This window comes from Drosophila hydei, unplaced genomic scaffold (assembly GCF_003285905.1).
Source record: "Drosophila hydei strain 15085-1641.00,03,60 unplaced genomic scaffold, DhydRS2 tig00008122-arrow-pilon, whole genome shotgun sequence".
Taxonomy (NCBI): domain Eukaryota; kingdom Metazoa; phylum Arthropoda; class Insecta; order Diptera; family Drosophilidae; genus Drosophila; species Drosophila hydei.
In genome coordinates, this window is record NW_022045833.1 from 3,042,001 (window position 1) to 3,059,757 (window position 17,757).

At 36.9% G+C, this 17,757-nt stretch overlaps 1 protein-coding gene across 1 annotated transcript in view; it reads left to right on the forward strand.

Annotated features, from left to right (window-relative positions):
- Positions 1-17,757, forward strand: part of LOC111602348 (5-hydroxytryptamine receptor 2A) — a 45,397-nt gene that overhangs the window by 23,458 nt on the left and 4,182 nt on the right. The window contains exons 5-7 of the mRNA XM_023319360.2: positions 2,739-2,928; positions 2,984-3,121; positions 12,015-12,251. Coding sequence (XP_023175128.1) covers positions 2,739-2,928; positions 2,984-3,121; positions 12,015-12,251 — 565 coding nt within the window. The remainder of the gene's footprint in view (positions 1-2,738; positions 2,929-2,983; positions 3,122-12,014; positions 12,252-17,757) is intronic.

The window sequence follows — 17,757 nt, forward strand, 5'->3', positions numbered from 1 at the left end:
TACATTTTCCAGTTGAGCCCATTTTTAAGCTACTTTTTGACAATTTAATAACAATTAATTTATAACAAATAATATATACTACAAGAGAGGTATTCCTTTAATTCCCTAAATCCAAATTTAAGTCGATTAGTACCTATCCTTATTTCAGTATTTATTTGAAGTATTCACTAAATTAAACTGAATAAATATTTAATTGATTTTCCGCTTAAGTTTCAATTAAAATTGATTTTTATGGGGTATTCACTCGCTTGCACTTGATATAAATAGTTATAAATTTAGTTATCTCTTACATTAGAGGTATTCCCTAAAACTTATATTTGTACACAATTCCTGAATTCTTCTTATGTCTATTATATGATTCCGTTGCACTAAATCTGCGAATAAAATTTTTCTGTTTAGGATTAAAGGTATTCCCTACTATATATGTTTATAAAATTCCTTAAATATTTTTCTACACTACACATACACACTACAGTGTATGCAAAAACCTGTCTAAAGCTAACAGTTGAAATAATTTTATAAAAGATTAGAGGCATTCCTCACACATCAACTGTTATTTTGTCTACCACAGAGTATTGCATAGTCGTTCAGCGTTCTCTTACCTAACAGCTAAAGACCCAGATGCACGGTTAGCTCTTAATTGAGTGCCATTTAATTAAGTTTTAAACAAATGCACAACATATCGATAATTATATTTATATTTATGCAGCTGTCATTAGCGTGTAAGTGGGCGCAAATTAAATGATGCTCCACATACAGATGCGCAGACAGACATACATATGCACATATGTATGTATATATACGACGCCCAGGGGCACTTAGCAAAGTTTACAGAACATTTAATACGGCTATATATAGATATATATAGACATATATGAAGTAGCTATCAGCTGCTCGTCTCGAGTGCTTTGTCAACTTAATTAATTGTTGATTTAAACTTACAAACACGTTTGTTTGCGCTCTAGCATAGCCTGGCATAATATTTGTTTATGCAAATTGTGTTTAATTAATACATAAACAAATTTCTGTTGTTGTTGTCGATGTTCGTGTTGCCACTTTAAGCGCTGCGGTCAGTATTGTAGTTAAAGATATTGTACGTCGTTCTGCAGTCAAATTTTGAAATGTGCGGTTTGCCGGCATTAATTTGACATTCATTCACTCACACACACACACGCATAACCACTGGTTTGCTGTGGTTAACAACCTTTTGAACACTGACAAAACTTCAAAACTAAAAAGCCGCTTAATGGCTGCCACCTCAGCAGCAGCAGCAGCAGCAACAGCATCAACAACAACACAGAGTTGTTGCTCTAGCTGCTGCCTGCCTGCCTTAGGACGTGATTATCTATGCCACACAGTTGAATAGTTGGCATTCTTAAAGCCTTTGGCCCCAAGCAACAAGCGTTGAAGTACCAATACGTTTAAAGCCTGCTTCATAACACCCAGTATATGTATGTGTGTGTCACTGTGTGTGTGTGTATGTGCCAGTTACCATACACGTAGCATTTAAAAACTCGTTTAGGCATGTTGCTCTACTCACAGTCTGAACAAGTGGGTAACTAAAAAAGATAGTTTAGCTTTGGGTATAGAAAACTTTGTTGATACTCTAGCTAGAACTTTAAGTTTTGTTTTAAACTGTTCTATTTCTTAAACGTAAAAATTAAGAATTGATTTACGCTTGGGAAATTTAATAAGACAATTTCGAAATTTGAGTAATATAGCTATGAAAAATAGATTAATACCCACGTGTCGTATCTAATAAAAATCAGTAGAATCCATTAATAGGTCAGTATATTTATAATTTAATATTTTAGATAATTGAATTGAAGGTCCAAATTAAGTCAAGGGAAGCTCGAAAAAGCTATGTATTTCTCTAATTTCCCTTGAATTCGAGCACTTCTTTTCTATTTTTTGCTTACCAAAATAACAATTATTTTCCTATTCACAATTCACATTGATTAAAGTTCAAATCGAAAAAGCATTTTGGGAAGAGAAAATTGAATAGAAGTAAAATTTAGTTTTAATCCCATTAGGATAAATTTCTGTTCTCCATTGAAAAACATTCAATTGAAAATATCTAGTATGGAAATTCCTTCACTTCAATCCAATTATAATTAAGTTAATTCTTTTCGAAAACTCAAACGAATTGAACTCAAGAGCGAATGGGAAATTTTCCATTTTTTTTTTCGACTCACTGGCAAACAACATTACAAAGTTGTGTGGACTGACTCGGGCGGCTCAATCTTTAGAAATGGAAATTTCAAAAATGCCTCGCTTGGCTGCCACACACATACACACGCACACTCACCGGTTTGCATACATAAAACATGTTTTTGGCACACAAAACCCAACAAAAAAGGAAAAAAACGTCCGAGAGGCAAAACAAATACAAACAGTAAAGCAACAAAAAAAAAGATGGTAACAAAATGTTCTAAATAAAAAAAATAGAAAAAAACTGTTGAACGGAATTCGAATATCGAACACGTTTCTTTACTTTGACGCTGTGCCATATGTGTGTGTGTGTGTGTGTGTGTGTATGTGTGTGAGTGCTTGCCTAGATTTATGCAGCATTTCATTTGCATTTTGTGCGCGTTTCAGAGAAAGTAAATAACAAAAAACCGCGTCTCAAGTGTTGCACAATTGTTAATAAAAATAAAAAGTTTTCTTATTGTTGTTGCTCTATTTTCTATTTGCCATTTTCTATATTCTACGTTTTTTTCTTCTTTTTCCTGTTGTAGTTATTGGGCTGTGACCAACATTGATTACATCCATTCACGCACCAGCAACCGCGTCTTCATGATGATATTTTGCGTTTGGACCGCATCTGTTATTGTCTCGCTAGCGCCACAATTCGGCTGGAAGGATCCAGATTATTTGCAACGCATCGAGCAGCAAAAGTGCATGGTCTCGCAGGATGTGGCCTACCAGGTAATATAACTGATATACCTCTTATCTACTTATTCCACTTTCTTTTTTCCAATAGGTATTTGCCACTTGTTGCACCTTCTATGTGCCACTGCTGGTTATTTTGGCGCTATACTGGAAAATCTATCAGACAGCTAGAAAGCGCATCCATCGTCGCCGACCGCGCCCTGTTGACATGACGGCCAACAATAATCAGGTGAATACTAATGCTGAGCTTAACATAAGTGAGATCAAAGTACAGTTAGCTGTGCTGATTAAGTTGACTAAATCAACTCGGCTGTTGATTCTATTCAAGATTCAGTTTCAAGCTGTTGCTTAATCTGTGTATCACAACTTTGCCATTTGGCTTAAATTTTCATTTTATTTTTTCTTGAAAAGAAACTTTCAATTCCCTAATCACCTTGTATAGATGCTCTCATAGGAACTAGCCTGCACGACTAGGAGATACCCCAAGCCAGGTGGCAAGTTTATTGTTGCAAATATTCAAGCATAAACGGAAAAAATAATCCAAAAAATTTGGTTTAAGTTGGCTACACCCGTTAAGATATATTAAGTTGCAGAAAGCACTGGAAATGTGGCTATGTTAGAGAGATTTGATAAGGGAATATAGATTTATGTGAATTTAAACTGAAAAATGCCAACTTCAGAGCTCAGCTCTTATGCTCAAACAGAAAAGCAAGTTAAAATATTATTTTGCCAAAAATTCCACTTTCAAAGCATTACCTTAAGAATCAATAACCAATTTAGAGCTAAATTCTTAACTTTTGCTAAACTGCAACAGCCAGCCAGACCACGCCCACGTCCTCGACCATATTTTCGCCATCAAACTGTTAAGCTGGCCATAAGATGATACAAAATTGAAAAGCTATCCATTACTGACCTCTAAATTTTTAACAAGTTTCTAAATGCAGCTTTGCAAATAAGCTGAAATTACAAAAGAAAAATATTTCAGCTTTTCGACCTGTAAATTTCTTGAATAACCAAAACTAAATAGCAATCAATTGTATACAGCGTGTTGCGTCGCTCAACCAACTCAAGGCTGGCTATGCCAGCAGCTAAGTGAAACACCCTGTGTGTGGCAGACGGTTAAACCTAAAGCCGCAGCACAATTTGCCATGCAACCAAAGCCCTGCAATTATGCACTCTAATGAAGTTAACCGCGAAGGCAGCCACAAAATCGACTCGAGACAAGAGACCAAGTCAAAGGTCAGCGCCGAGCGGGCACAGAAGGTTGTAGAAGGGCGTAGATAGAAAGCAGCAGATAGAAAGGACAAGAGGTGGAAAAGCTATTAGGCTGTGGGGGCGCCCCCACACAAAGACTTCGGCTTGAACTGATGCGAAATATGCCCTTAACATATATGCAAGATGCTCACGATATTTGGCCACAACCTTCGGGCGCCCAAATGTAATTAGGCAACTGAACTTCATTCAAGTGTTTAAAAATGCATTTAGAAATTCGTTGGAGCAAGTGCGCTGCCAGCTGCAAAAAGGGCAGCGTGAAAAACCTAAGGCAAATCGGCTGTTGCTGAGTGTACATAAGTAGGTGTATATATGAGTGTATGCATGTATGCGTGTATGTATGCATATATGTTTATATGTCTGTATGTATGCATGTATATGTATACTAAATTGAAATACCATTTTTTTATACCTTAGCAAGTAGGAACGCTTGATAATAATACTCTATCTTCATGAACATTTACTCAACATTTGAATAAGCATCAAGCCTTGTCAGCATATAATTATAATTATAATTATATAATTATTGTAAGCCTTAAAGGCCTTACCAAAGCTACAGTTCGCAGATGTTAAGTTCAGGCATAGCTCTAACATTTCGTCTATGTTAAGCAGAACAGCTGCTATCTTCTGCTCTCACTCTCTTGCTCTGTTAGCTTAACATTCACAGTCTGCAGCCTCGCTTCTGTTAAGCTGTTAGCTGTTAACATCTGATTGCAACTCACTTCTGTTAAGGCTTTTCTTTAAGCTCTGCCTCTCTTCTGCAACTCTGTTAACTTACAAATCTGAATCAGGGCGCTCACCCTGAAGCTGTCAGTCTCCAACTAGAGCATTTGCACTTCGTACAGCTTACATCATTGAAAGGTCTCTCTATAAGATATTTCTGTATCAGTTCTTTCTTCTATTTCTACTTTTTCTTTTTTGTTTTGTTTTGTCTATAACTAGCAGATGCTGGACCGCAGCTACTTAGCTTAAGCTTAATGCTTTGACTAAATTGAAAATGACCATTTGACGTGGAAATGTTTGCAACCACTTACGAACGTACGCACACACACATACACACACACACACACACCCACTCAGGCACCTAAGAGAATCGCATAGGGCAGTGCGAAGCTGACAAAAAGTCATTGGAATCACAAATTCAATGCGCAAACAAGACAAGTTGTCCACTATTTGCCAACGTACACATGTCCCAGCGATGTCCGGCGTGTGTGTGTGTGACTGTGTTAGTTACATGTCAGCAGGCGCATGCCAATACCAATACCAGCATACTAACACACACACACACAGCGAGATACACGTACAGTCAGCTACACGCATCCATTTAGTGCCACTCACTGGCCTGGCCTGGCCTGGGCTGCTTGTTGATTTTAAAATATATTTACCCCACTCAGCGCAAGCATTTTGTTGCCCTTGCCATGCGGCTTATTGGCTAAGTGAAGCAATTTGTAAGCCTTAGTTGAACGTAGCTAATTTTGCAATACTTTAAAAGGATTAAAGGATCGTTACAACTTCAAGGCTTTGGGCACAAAAGCTTAGTGTGAGATAAGCAAGGTCTTTAATGTGCTTTCATATGAAGTGCAACTTATTATAGAGCTTTAAAAAGATTGATTGATAGAGATTAAAAAGATTAAAAGATTGCTTAAATCATTTTAAGAAATCTTCAAGTCATGAACCTTCTGATTCTGCCTTTATCTTTTATGAGCTTTTAAGCTTTTACACCAGAGAATATAACAATTAAAATTAAAAAATAAATGTAGCTAAACATCTTATAAACTGTCTAAAAAAGTTAATAGTCTTAAAATTTTGCTCACAGCTTTTACCTGAACTTTTCTATAGCCATTTTAAAACAGATTTTTTAATTAATAAATGTGAGTAAAAACTTAATCAATAAATCGGTGTAAGTTCTATGAATTCTTAAACTCTGTTTTCCATGAGCTTTCCATTTGAGCTAAGCAGAGCATTTAGCTAACGCCTAGCCATTGGCATTCGAATTATTCTCTTGTTATTCCTTTTTTATTCAACTAAATGCTTTCAAATTGAAAATTGCTTTCCTGCAACTTGACGAGGGTTTATACTAACATACAACAACAGCAACTACAACAACAACAACAACTTTCGCAGCTCGCCCGCTGCGCGCTTTTTGTTACAATTTTTCCATCTTCTTCATCTCTCCTTTTTTTGTATTTAATAAAGATTTGTTGTAGCAAAGTTTTTTGGATATTTCGCTACAAAAAAGCAAAAACTTTGCAGTCGAGTTTAAGCGACTGCACAATACACGTTCGTGCGCCGAATCCAACTAAATGTACATCAGAAAGAAAGCATAGAAAAACAAATTTCAAGTCTCTAGCTGCAATAGCATCAGTCTGTAATTGTGCAAAGCCAATATACTCTTCTTCATGCCGTCCATGAGCGCGTATAGAAAATGTTGTTATTTCTGTTCCGCTGGCAGCACATAAATTTGAGTTAATTGCATTTGCATTTAGCATATTTATGGCCAATTCGAAGCGCCAAGTGGCATTTGGCTAACTGGCTAACGGAAATTTGTTCTGCGAATGATTTAAATTGCATCAACAACTAATAAAATTCAACTAATGTTGAACATCGACACGCAGCTTAGCACATAATATTTAATTTTTAATGTGTGTTATTTTAATTGAAATGCAGTTTACATAGATCAGAGCCGCAGATATATACATAAAGATATACATACAAATATACATAAATACAGTTTTATATATGTATATTTAATATGCAATTCCAGCTAAGCTTTGTACTATGGCATGAATTGCAACTTTATGCGGCAAACATTGTTTGATTGAGGTTAAGTAAAGTAGTCTATGTATTAATATATTCTGCATCTGTTGAGAGTTTATATACCTGCAAGTTAAGTCCTAAGACTAAGACTCCTAAACTCAAAAGTAGGCATATAACAGAAAAATCTTGATTTAGCATAGGTTTAGGCTGTTAAGTTAACAGCAGTTGGAAGGAGCACTTGATTAATATAGCGGAAGAGATTTAGAGAAAGGAACTAAATATCGCAAATAAGCTGTTAACTGTCAATAGCTATTAGGCAGAGCTATTTACAACTACAACATATTGATTGCTAAGTCAACAGTAGCTAACGAGAGTTCTCATATAAAAATGTTAAATTTAGTTAACAGACAACACACATGTTAAGCAGCATATAAACTTAGATTTCTAACAGAAAATTGATGTTATTTATGCCATCGTATAGGCGGCTGCATTGATTTTGTAATTAACATAATATACGATAGTGAAAGGCAATTAAGCAAATTGAGCGAGCAGGTATTATGTGTAATTTGGCTATGCGACTAATGCCACACACGACTCACCAGAGTACAACACGGCAACAGCAGCAGCAACAATAAGGGCAAACATTAATAATAATGTAACATTAAACACAAAAAGCAATCGGTCTTTGGAGTGTCCCTCTTCATGGCCAAGTGATGCTGACAAGAACGCCCAGATGTTTTGCACTCAACAACACTGATAAAGTGAGAGTCTCTCCCTCTCTCCTTGAGTGCCCGCCTTGACCACTCGAACATAATCACAATTACATTTGCAAACAAAAGCAACAACAACGGCAACTGACAGCAGCTCAAATTGATTGCTCGAGATATTGACATTATGACCAGAACCATATGACAAACAGGCAGGCAGCAGCGACAAGAACCCGAGCAGATTTTGGCCAAAATTGTCCATATGCCGCACACGTTTGCAACTTGTGTTTTTCTTCTCTCTTTTTATATATACACATCTATACAAAAGCTGGCACATTAACACTGCGCTACATGGCATACAGATAAATTTGAAATTCCATATTAAAGTCAGATTTATATATAAATTTAGTTCACTTGACATTAATATTTAATTTACATTAATATTTAATACACTTTCATATTAACACTGTGCTACACAACATGAAATTCAGTGTCAATTTCAGAAACTTTAAATTGAAAGTAAATTAACTTTATATCTACTTCGCTTCGCAATGAAGCTCATTAAGCAACAGCGAGCACATTAACACTGTGCTACATGATATACAGTTCGACTCGAATTCCATATTCAAAATGAGCAGTTATAAATTGATAGAAAACTCAACAAAAAGTTACTTCAACACACAAAGTAATTGAAATTCATATGTAAAACCAAAGAAAACACATTAACACTGTGCTACAAGGCATACAAATGTATTATATTCAAATGGAGTCATATTTGAGTTGACACCTTTTTCCTTACTCAATGCTGTCATAGTAACACTGTGCTACATGTCATGCAATATAAAAAACAGAATTAAATTTTCATTTACAGCGACTGAAAGTGGCATGAAAATTCGCGTTTCCTTGACAAAATAATTTTAATTATTATATAAAACAAAAATGTGCCTAATTAACACTGTGCTACAAGGCATACAAAAATGCATTTTTATGCTAAACAACTCAAGACTTCAACCAATTTTACTTCATTTTTACCAAAGGTAATTTTTATGTACAACGCACAATATTCAAATTATAATTTTCATTAATTTAAAAAATATTAAAAATATATTTAAAGTTAAATAAAAATATTTTATTGTAGCACAGTGTTGTTTGACAGCAACTTTGTGTCTTGGCACTTGAGCGACAATTTTTTGGCCACACTCTGACTGTGCAGCATAAATCGCATGTAAAGAAATTATTGGATACACACACGCACACACACACACACATTAGAGACTATGACACACACACACACGCATGGACACACAATGATATGTGGAAGCTCAACACATGTCTCGCAAGAAAAACAATTAAATAAGAAAACAATTTACATAAATTAGCCAAAGTGGCAAAATGGCTTCGGCCAAGTATCGTTTATGCAAACGCTTAAATAAATGTGCACACACACGCACACATATATATATACGAGTGTCTATAGATAGCGACAGCTGACAGGCACATCTACATAAAATACACATTGAGCTGGGTTTTACTTATCGTCGTTGCTGCTGCTGCTGAAAAGTGTGCTACACTTTACTACACTGGGGATAGCAGCTACAGTTTGTCTTATCTATGAGTGGGTGTGCGTGTGTGCGTTTACTTTAGTATTTAAATAACGTTAATGTGCCATGTTGTTTAGTTTTCGATCTAAGCAAACGCCAAAGGGGAATCCATGCTATTTTATGGCTAAGCGTGCGAGCAACACGCGCAAACTTTTCGCTTTTTTCTTCCATTTTGCCAATTGTTTAGCACGCCAATTTTATGGTATGTGCGCGAGTGTGTGTGTGTGTCTTTGAAGTTATCAGCGATTCAATTACGCATTGATTACCCGCATGGCAGCAAATCCACAAACGAAGCCAATGCTGCGTATACGCAATCCCAAGCATGCGAAACGCAAAGCAAATTCAATTAGCGTCTTGCCTACGAAATGCGATTATTACAGACATACTATAGACATACGTATATGCATATATGTATATCTACGTGTATATGTGAGTCTATCGCAATGGTAGTATGTGCAAAGTTAACATGGATTGATGCCTTAAAGTTTTCGACTCACACATTGCTGCATAAGATTAGTCGTAGTTTATAGCAGCTAGAGATTTAAAGCTTATTAGAAATTGATTCTACTTTTGATTATGAATAGTTTTATGACTTTATACAGTATATAGATAATCTAGTCTTAGCTGATATAAACAATTCTTAATATATTATTTGTACTTTTAATTTCGTGTTCTATTTTCATTTCACTTTAGTTTTATTAGCTCCTGTTTTTACTGTTAAGCTTTCCTCTTTATTATAGATTAACTTAATATTGGTTTACTAAAATTCATATTCTTAGTTTGTGTTAACTCGTGTAAATTCAATTCAAATCAATCAAACTTATACCAAATTCAATTGCTGTCAAATGGTGTTAGCTCGTGTCTAGCTCGTGTTAAGCTCGCATCAAGTCGTGTCACATCATGAAAGTACCAAATCATCACACAGTAAATAAGTCGTTTCAAATCAACTGATATCGAACCAACTTAAGTCGTGTATAGTTGCAACAAGCATAGATCAAACCGTGTCTATTCGTGTCAAGTTTCATTAAACTATGCCAAAGTTGTATTGTCGCGTCGAAGACAGATCAAACCAGGCTGAGTAGTGTATTGCGCTAACAATGGCATTTCAGTTCGTGTCTAGTCGTGACAAAAGTCGTCTTAGATCGATGCCATAACAGCTCGTGTCGAATCGCATAAAGTCGTGTCACGTCTTACTAAGTCGCATCTAAAGTCGTTTTAAGTCGTGTCAAACCCATATCAAAAACTGAAATCGTGTATTGCATTATGAAAGCCACTGCAGCTCGAGTCAAGTCGTGCCAAGTCGTGTCTTATCGTTAAAAAGTCGTGTTAGATCGAGTCTGATATATATCAAACATGGCTATGTCGTATATGACCGTATCGCAGCCATATCAGCTCGTGTTAAATCGCATCAAGTCGTGTCGTGTCGTTTTAAGTTTCATCTCAACTGAAGTCATATCCATACTTAGCCAAGTTAAGCACTGTATTGCCCTATAAAAAACCACATCAGCTCGTGTCACGTCGTGTCCAATCGTCTTAAATTCTATAAAATTGTTTAAAACTTGTATCAAATCACATCAAAGTTAAATCAAGCCTTACAAACTTTCCGTTTCGCCCACTTCAAGCTCAAGTCGAAACACGTGCGCTCTCATGTTACGCTCTAGTTCTAGCCAGCTAGAGACAAATGGCTCAAAAACTGAAAGGCTGAGCAGGAGTTCCATCTAATAGCTGTCAGCACCCAGTTGGATTAAGTTGCACCTGCAAACGCTGCTCTAATTAAGCAACGGGCTTTAAATATTTAATAAGCTGACCCTTCACCATCTACCATTATGGGAGTTGAGGCCGCTCGAGCTCTGGCTACTTCTCAATAAGGGCCACTTTAGGTGTTGGCATGCGACAAAGCAATTACACTTCTTGTTCTGGCCACAAAATGAAGGTCGCATGCGTCGTCCTAGCTGCAAATCCATTTAATACTATTTGCGCAAATATTCACGCCATTTGGGGAAATGCGACTGAGCTGAGGGCATGACCAGGCACACACACGCACACAAAACACTTTGCCAGGCCCAACGACTTTTTTCGTCCATTTCTCTTCTTCACTTCAATTTTTTTTTTAGTTTTTGTCAAATTTCCGCACACGAACGCAAAATCAGCATAATTTTATTTATTTAAAGCAATATCGAGTCTTGGCCAAAGGGTCAGCACGATGACGATGAGGCAAAAGGTTTTGACTACTCAATTACTTTAATTTGGTGGGGATTGAAGGCGACGACAACAGCAACAACAACAGCAAAAAAGGATGCAACTATAAGAAGGCAGAAAAAAAAGGAGTGAAAAAAGAGAAGAGAGAAAATCAAAGAGGTCAAGCGCTCGAAGCAGTCAAGCGTGAAATTTATTTTGAGCAGGCACTGTAGTATATATATATATATATATGTATATGGCGTGACTGTAACAAATATACACAATTTATTTACGAACGTATCCACTTACATATGCATATGGTAAAAGCCAAACGCACGGCATCAGCTCCGGGAGGCCTCTCCAGCTTGGATATGCGTACAAATTGCGGTTTATTGAAGCGTAAGGCGCAACAACAATAGCAGCAAAAGATGAAACTGCCTCAAGTGGCAGTCGCAGCCCTGAGTAAATGCAAATTTCCAGCTATTCTTGTACAAATTAATGCCAAGAAAAAAAAAACAAAGCTATAAAATTTCATTTTTCTAACACTTCAAACATTCAATGCAGCTTCATCTCATCTAAGCCTTTCTCTTACACCTCTCTCTTCTAGCCCGCGGCTGGCGCATCTTCGGACACAAAATTAAATCGTCTGCGCTTACGTCTTGGCAAATTTTCAACGGCCAAGAATAAGAGCGGCACAGCAGCTGGCACAGCTGCCGGAGCAGGAGCTGCTGGCGGCACAGCATTGGGCCTGCTCGAGGGCAACTCGACAAATACAGTGAACACCGTAGAGGACACTGAGTTCAGTAGCTCGAATGTGGATAGCAAGAGTCGTGCCGGCATTGAGGTAAGTGTGCCCACACACACAGCAGGGGATTTGGATTTTCCAATTGGTTTCTGCTCTCCTGTTTTTTCGGGTAGGCCAGCGCTCTGCTCAAAGCAAATTTCATAACGCCTGACATGTGCCCAACGATCTGAGTTTGCTTCCTGAGTGCCCAAAAAAAATGGAAACACGTAAGAGTGATTTAGTGGGCTGTGCACGACTCTTAGATGACCTGTTGCTGTTTCAAATATTCCAGCATTTTTCTGCAGCTACTCTAACTGTAACTCGGTGATAAAACAGAGAATAGAGTTTATTTCATGGAATATTGGTTTGGTCGATCCAAAAAGAAAATATTTCTTATTTGTGTAGTTTTTATGAGAGCTTACATATTAAATTTAATGTCAATGACTCTTATAATCTTCGAGTTATGCCCAAAAAAACTAAGTGAATCCAATTTTGGGAAATTAATTGAGCTTTTCCAAAAAACTTTTCAATGCCCAGTTCAGGGGAAATGCAAGAATAATTATATCAAATTTTAGGCCGCTAGCTTTGGTACTACTCGAGATTGAAGTAGACAAAACAGGAATCAAAATATATAATACACATACATGAGGGCAGGCTTAAAACTGCAGATCGACCAGAATATATATTATAACAAAAATAAATTTAATTAAAATTTTAAATTTTAAATTTTAAATTTAAATTAATTTTCATTTTTTCTATAAGTCTATCTGCACATTAAAGTCAGTCCTTTCATCTAGATCAAAACTGTTGAGCTAACTCTGATTGAGTCAAGTCCAAGTCATGTACTAAATTATTTCTCGCACTTCACACAACTACTAACTAATCTACCCGATTTGCTTATGCTAACAAGAGGCATCAAATCCTTGTCCAGTCTTTCGTTGCGTGTCCTGTGCGCGTAATCCCTGTTAAATCCAAATAGAAACTTGCACATGTCGTTAGCTAAACATCAAGTTCGGCTGACATTTGATTTATGCACGCATAAATCGATTTGCTTTTTATATACATGCGGATTACGTATACGACGACACGTGTGAGCGCGGCTCAAAAAAATTAAAAAGATGAACTCTTATTATTTTTGAAGTCGTTCATTTTTATATGCTGCAGCTACACATAGATATGAGGCTTAAGCCCGCAAATTATACAAAATGCGAGCGATAAAATGCAGGCAAAGCTTTTTTGTTTATTGACAAAACGAAAATTTGTATTTAGCTGGCATTTTATGTACTTCAATTTCAGCTAGCCTTTTTATAGCCACACACACACGCATTCAATAATAAGGCATTAAAGCAAAGGCAACGAAAATCGAAACATAAAAAAATAAGCAAGAGTCGAGTCAAGTCGAGTCGAATTGGAGTCAAAATAAATTGGCTGCGAGTGGCCAAAAGGTCGCTGTGCAGGTTAAGTAATAGCTAAGTCAAACATATATATAGGGAGCGAGAGAAAGTCTGTGACAAGGATACGAAATGGGTGTCGTTGCCATGCAAAAGCATCTCAGCTCAGTTTCAGTCAAATGAAAACAAAGCAGCAACAGGAAACTGAAAACGTGGGCACTCAATACGCTTGAAGTAATTGAAGAAAATATGTTGATAGCTTATGGCTAACAGCTTTCGTTTGACCATAATAACTAAGCGTATCAGCAACTGGCTCGCATGGCTATTTGCCTTTGCTGACCAGCAAACACACGCACACACATGCATTCAGATTAAATATTTACTTGGGCCAGGTTTCTGTGTGTGCGCCAAATAAGTGGACAGCCAAATAAATAAACACACACACATGACACACACACGCACATACACACATACACACATACTCACAACACACTCCACGCATAGCCGCAAGCAAATATATATACATTTATCATAGTAGTTTCGTTTATTATACGAGCCAAGAGGCAAACGCATGAGCTAAAATAAACAAAATAGCAAAAAAAAAAATGGAGGATACAAAAAAAAGAAGCCAAAAACAGTGGGAAAAAGGCTATTTGCGCTGCACCGAAGCTTTGCTTATACTTCAAATCCCGCGTTGGCAATTGCACAAAAGCAAATAGAGTTGAAATCCAAATGGGAATACAATTTAATTATGCACAAATCATAAAGTTGAAGAATTTCTTGCAAAATTGTTGCAATTGAAATGCAATTTGTACACTGAAAGCTGGCGAGAAAATCCACAAGAGCTTTTCCATTTGACAGCAAATAGAAATGGGAATTCGAATATAAATAAAGTGCAAAGAAACTTCAGATATTAATTCGATTTTCTATAAGAAAAAAACATTTGTTGTGACTTAAAAATTTCATTCACTTTTATAAACTTTTCAACTTTGTGCTAGCATATTATTAAAGCCTTTGAAAACTTTAAGCTGTCTTCAGCTTCTTGAACTTCTTAAAGCCTTATTTTTTGAAGCTTTAATAAACTTTCTATATGTCTAACAAGTTACTTTTCCCCTCTCTAATATATTTCAACTCTCATTTCTTTCAAAACTTTTAGTCTTTCTAAGTCTCTTCATGTTTAAGTACCTTCAATAGATTTCAGCTTTATCTTCTTGGTGTAATATATTTAATATTTTATTCAATGATTTCAAAAGATTTATAATTCTATAAAAATCTGTTCTTTGATTGTAATATTCTTGGCAAAGTTTTCTATTCTTCTGAAAAATGTTGCAGTTAGTTTCTTCACACCCTAACAAAACGCTAGATGTAGCTAATCAGCTCTCAGTACTGCCATTAAAATACACTAGCCGAACGTACAAGCCAAAAGCAAATTGGAAACAAAAACAATAAGTCAATGCAGGGCGCAAGTGGCGCCTGCAAATAAATTGAAACAAATATACATTTCACTTAAATGCAGGCCGTCTAGAGCAGGGAGAGAAACTGAGAGAGAAGCAAATAAGTTAGTAGAGCAGAGAAGTTAAGGGTGGTCAATGGTCACATAAATAAAATATTAGCTGTGTGTGAGAGTGGGTGTGTGTGTGTCTGTGTGTTACACTTTGTTAACGCTCACTTCTAAGCTTGTTGCTGTGTTTGTTTTTTGGTTTAGGGTTTTTGGTTTTCTGGTTTTCAACTCTTCGAAAAAGTACCAAAAAAAAAAGCGAAACATTTCAAATTAAAAGTTGCTGGACAGAAAAAGAATCTTGCAGCTGGCCCATGCGGCGTATGCGTAATCTTCAAGTTTCAGCACGAAATATGCAAAAGTTGTTCAACTGCTGTTCAACAGTTGTGCAACTGTTGTCACATTGTCCTTATCCCGCCAGCTAGCATTGAAAAGTTATTACCGTCCTGTGTATTGGCCATTAGAGAAGCCAATGGAACGCGCAATCATTAGACCGCATTGTTGTGTTCGCTCTGAATTGCAGTTTGGCATTGATTCGCTTTACGTGCGGTCAAAATCGAAAAGAATACGAAATGAAACCAAATCGTAGCAAATATCAAGTCAACCTCAGTCCTAAACCAAATGAAATTGCAACATTTGTTTGTATTCCTCTCGCTCTCTCTCTCTCATACACTGTGTCCCTCTCTCCCTCAATCTCTCCGAATGACACACAATGGCATTGACAATGGCCATAGCTTAGGTTACACACACACACACACACACACACATATGCTATTCACTTTCCCTTTGTACAAATTTTTGCCCAATGGCCATTGAATTTTATGCGCCGCCTTCTCCTAACTTTGACCTGTCCCGGGCGACAAGTCGCAAGGACTATTCCTTCTCCTACTTCTGCTACATCCTTCTGGCTTCATTGTTTGGCAAATTGAAAATGCATTTTTTATTTTTGTGGTCTGGCACCAAGAAAAATTTGAATGTTTCTCATAGTTGTTTTTGTAATGCTCGTTCATCGCAGGAATAGGGGTATATTGGTTTTATGCAGGGCATGTCTTAGTATCTCCATGTCTGCCAATAGGCTTGGAATTTGGCATAAAAATACTAGAATCACTCCTCTTCTTCTATGGACTTCACTCTTTTATAAACACATTTTGCAGCTGAATCTGTTTATCCGTTCTACAGATAAATCTATAAATTCTCTCTCTCATTGATTACCAATTCGATAAATATCGATAAATCAACAAATTTAACTACTTTTGTACCAAGTACAGGCATCCTGCAGTCAGCTACATCCAGCTGCACCATTCTAACTTGTTCTTGTTACTGTGCCTTGTCCTAGGCTGTGGCAGCGCATCAATTACACGCTTATAACAACCAAGCAATATATTATGGAATCAAAGTCATAAAATTCATTTGGCAACGACTTTGGCGCCGTGTCCGTGCGGCCCATTAATTGTGAGCAATGCCCTCCCAAGAAAAACAGGCTCAGAAATTAGAGACGAGACTTGTGCAGACAGGCTCTTTGGGTTCAGACAAATTTCTCTCTACTACAAAGGTGAAATTTAAAATGAATTTTAAGCCTTTAAGCTTGCGTTTCATTCCAACATGCCGCTGAGCTAATTCACTGGAAATTTGTTTAAAAAAGGATATCAAAATGAGCCCAGAAATTTACAGAATAATTAAGCAAAAAATAAATGTTAAATATATGTAGAATTATGCTAAAATTCTAGCTAATATCAATCTCAAAAAGAAATGAAGATGAATTTTGGTATATTGATCATAGTTGCATTTCCATACATACTCATTTAGGCTAGACTTATGAGCTTTTTGATATATGATATTGAAGTTAAACTAGCTAAAAAGAAATTTTGGGAAATGTTGCACATTTGGTTCCCATAAACGATTGTTTCAGACAATTATGAACTACAAATTACGTAAGCAAAGTTTGTCCTTAACGTTTATCAAAAAGAAAACTTGCATAAATCTGCCAAGGTTATTAAAAACTTAACTAAACTGACTAAGCAGCCAATTGCCTAAACTTTGATAATCGATACTGGCTATCAAACATCGCTAAAGGGATATGCTATCCAAGGCCACTTTACACATCACTAAAACTGTCTCATTCAATGCTGATCTCAACAACTATCGCAAGCGCTCGTTAGTTATGACGTGCGCTTATCGATATCGCAGCACGAGTTGTTTATGCGCCATCTCTAGCCAAAAAATGTGCGGCACCTGCGTTTGCTTGTTTACACAAGGAGAGAGTGAGAGAGAGAGAGTGTGAACGAGTGTGGCCGTAGACAAAATTTATAACACATAAAAGTTGATTTTAGCACTTTACGCTTCTGCACATAATGTGGCCCATGGACATGGACACTGCTGTCTCAAATTACAGGTGATTATATGAATTTTAGTGCCTACGACATGCCGTTAGCAGGCCAACTCGACAAATTGCAGCCCTTTTTGACCAAGTGCCTGCGAATGTGCGGCTTCCGTCCGGCATAGAGTGGTTTAATAGCAGGGGCGTGGCACACCCATCACACACACACACACACAAGTGGTGCGTGCGTGAAGGCGCAACGCGAAGCTTAACGTAAATAAATACATGTATTTATTTGCCCAGCGATTTTTATGAATAGCCACAGAATGGCCAAGCATAAAAAGCGGAAATGGAAATGGA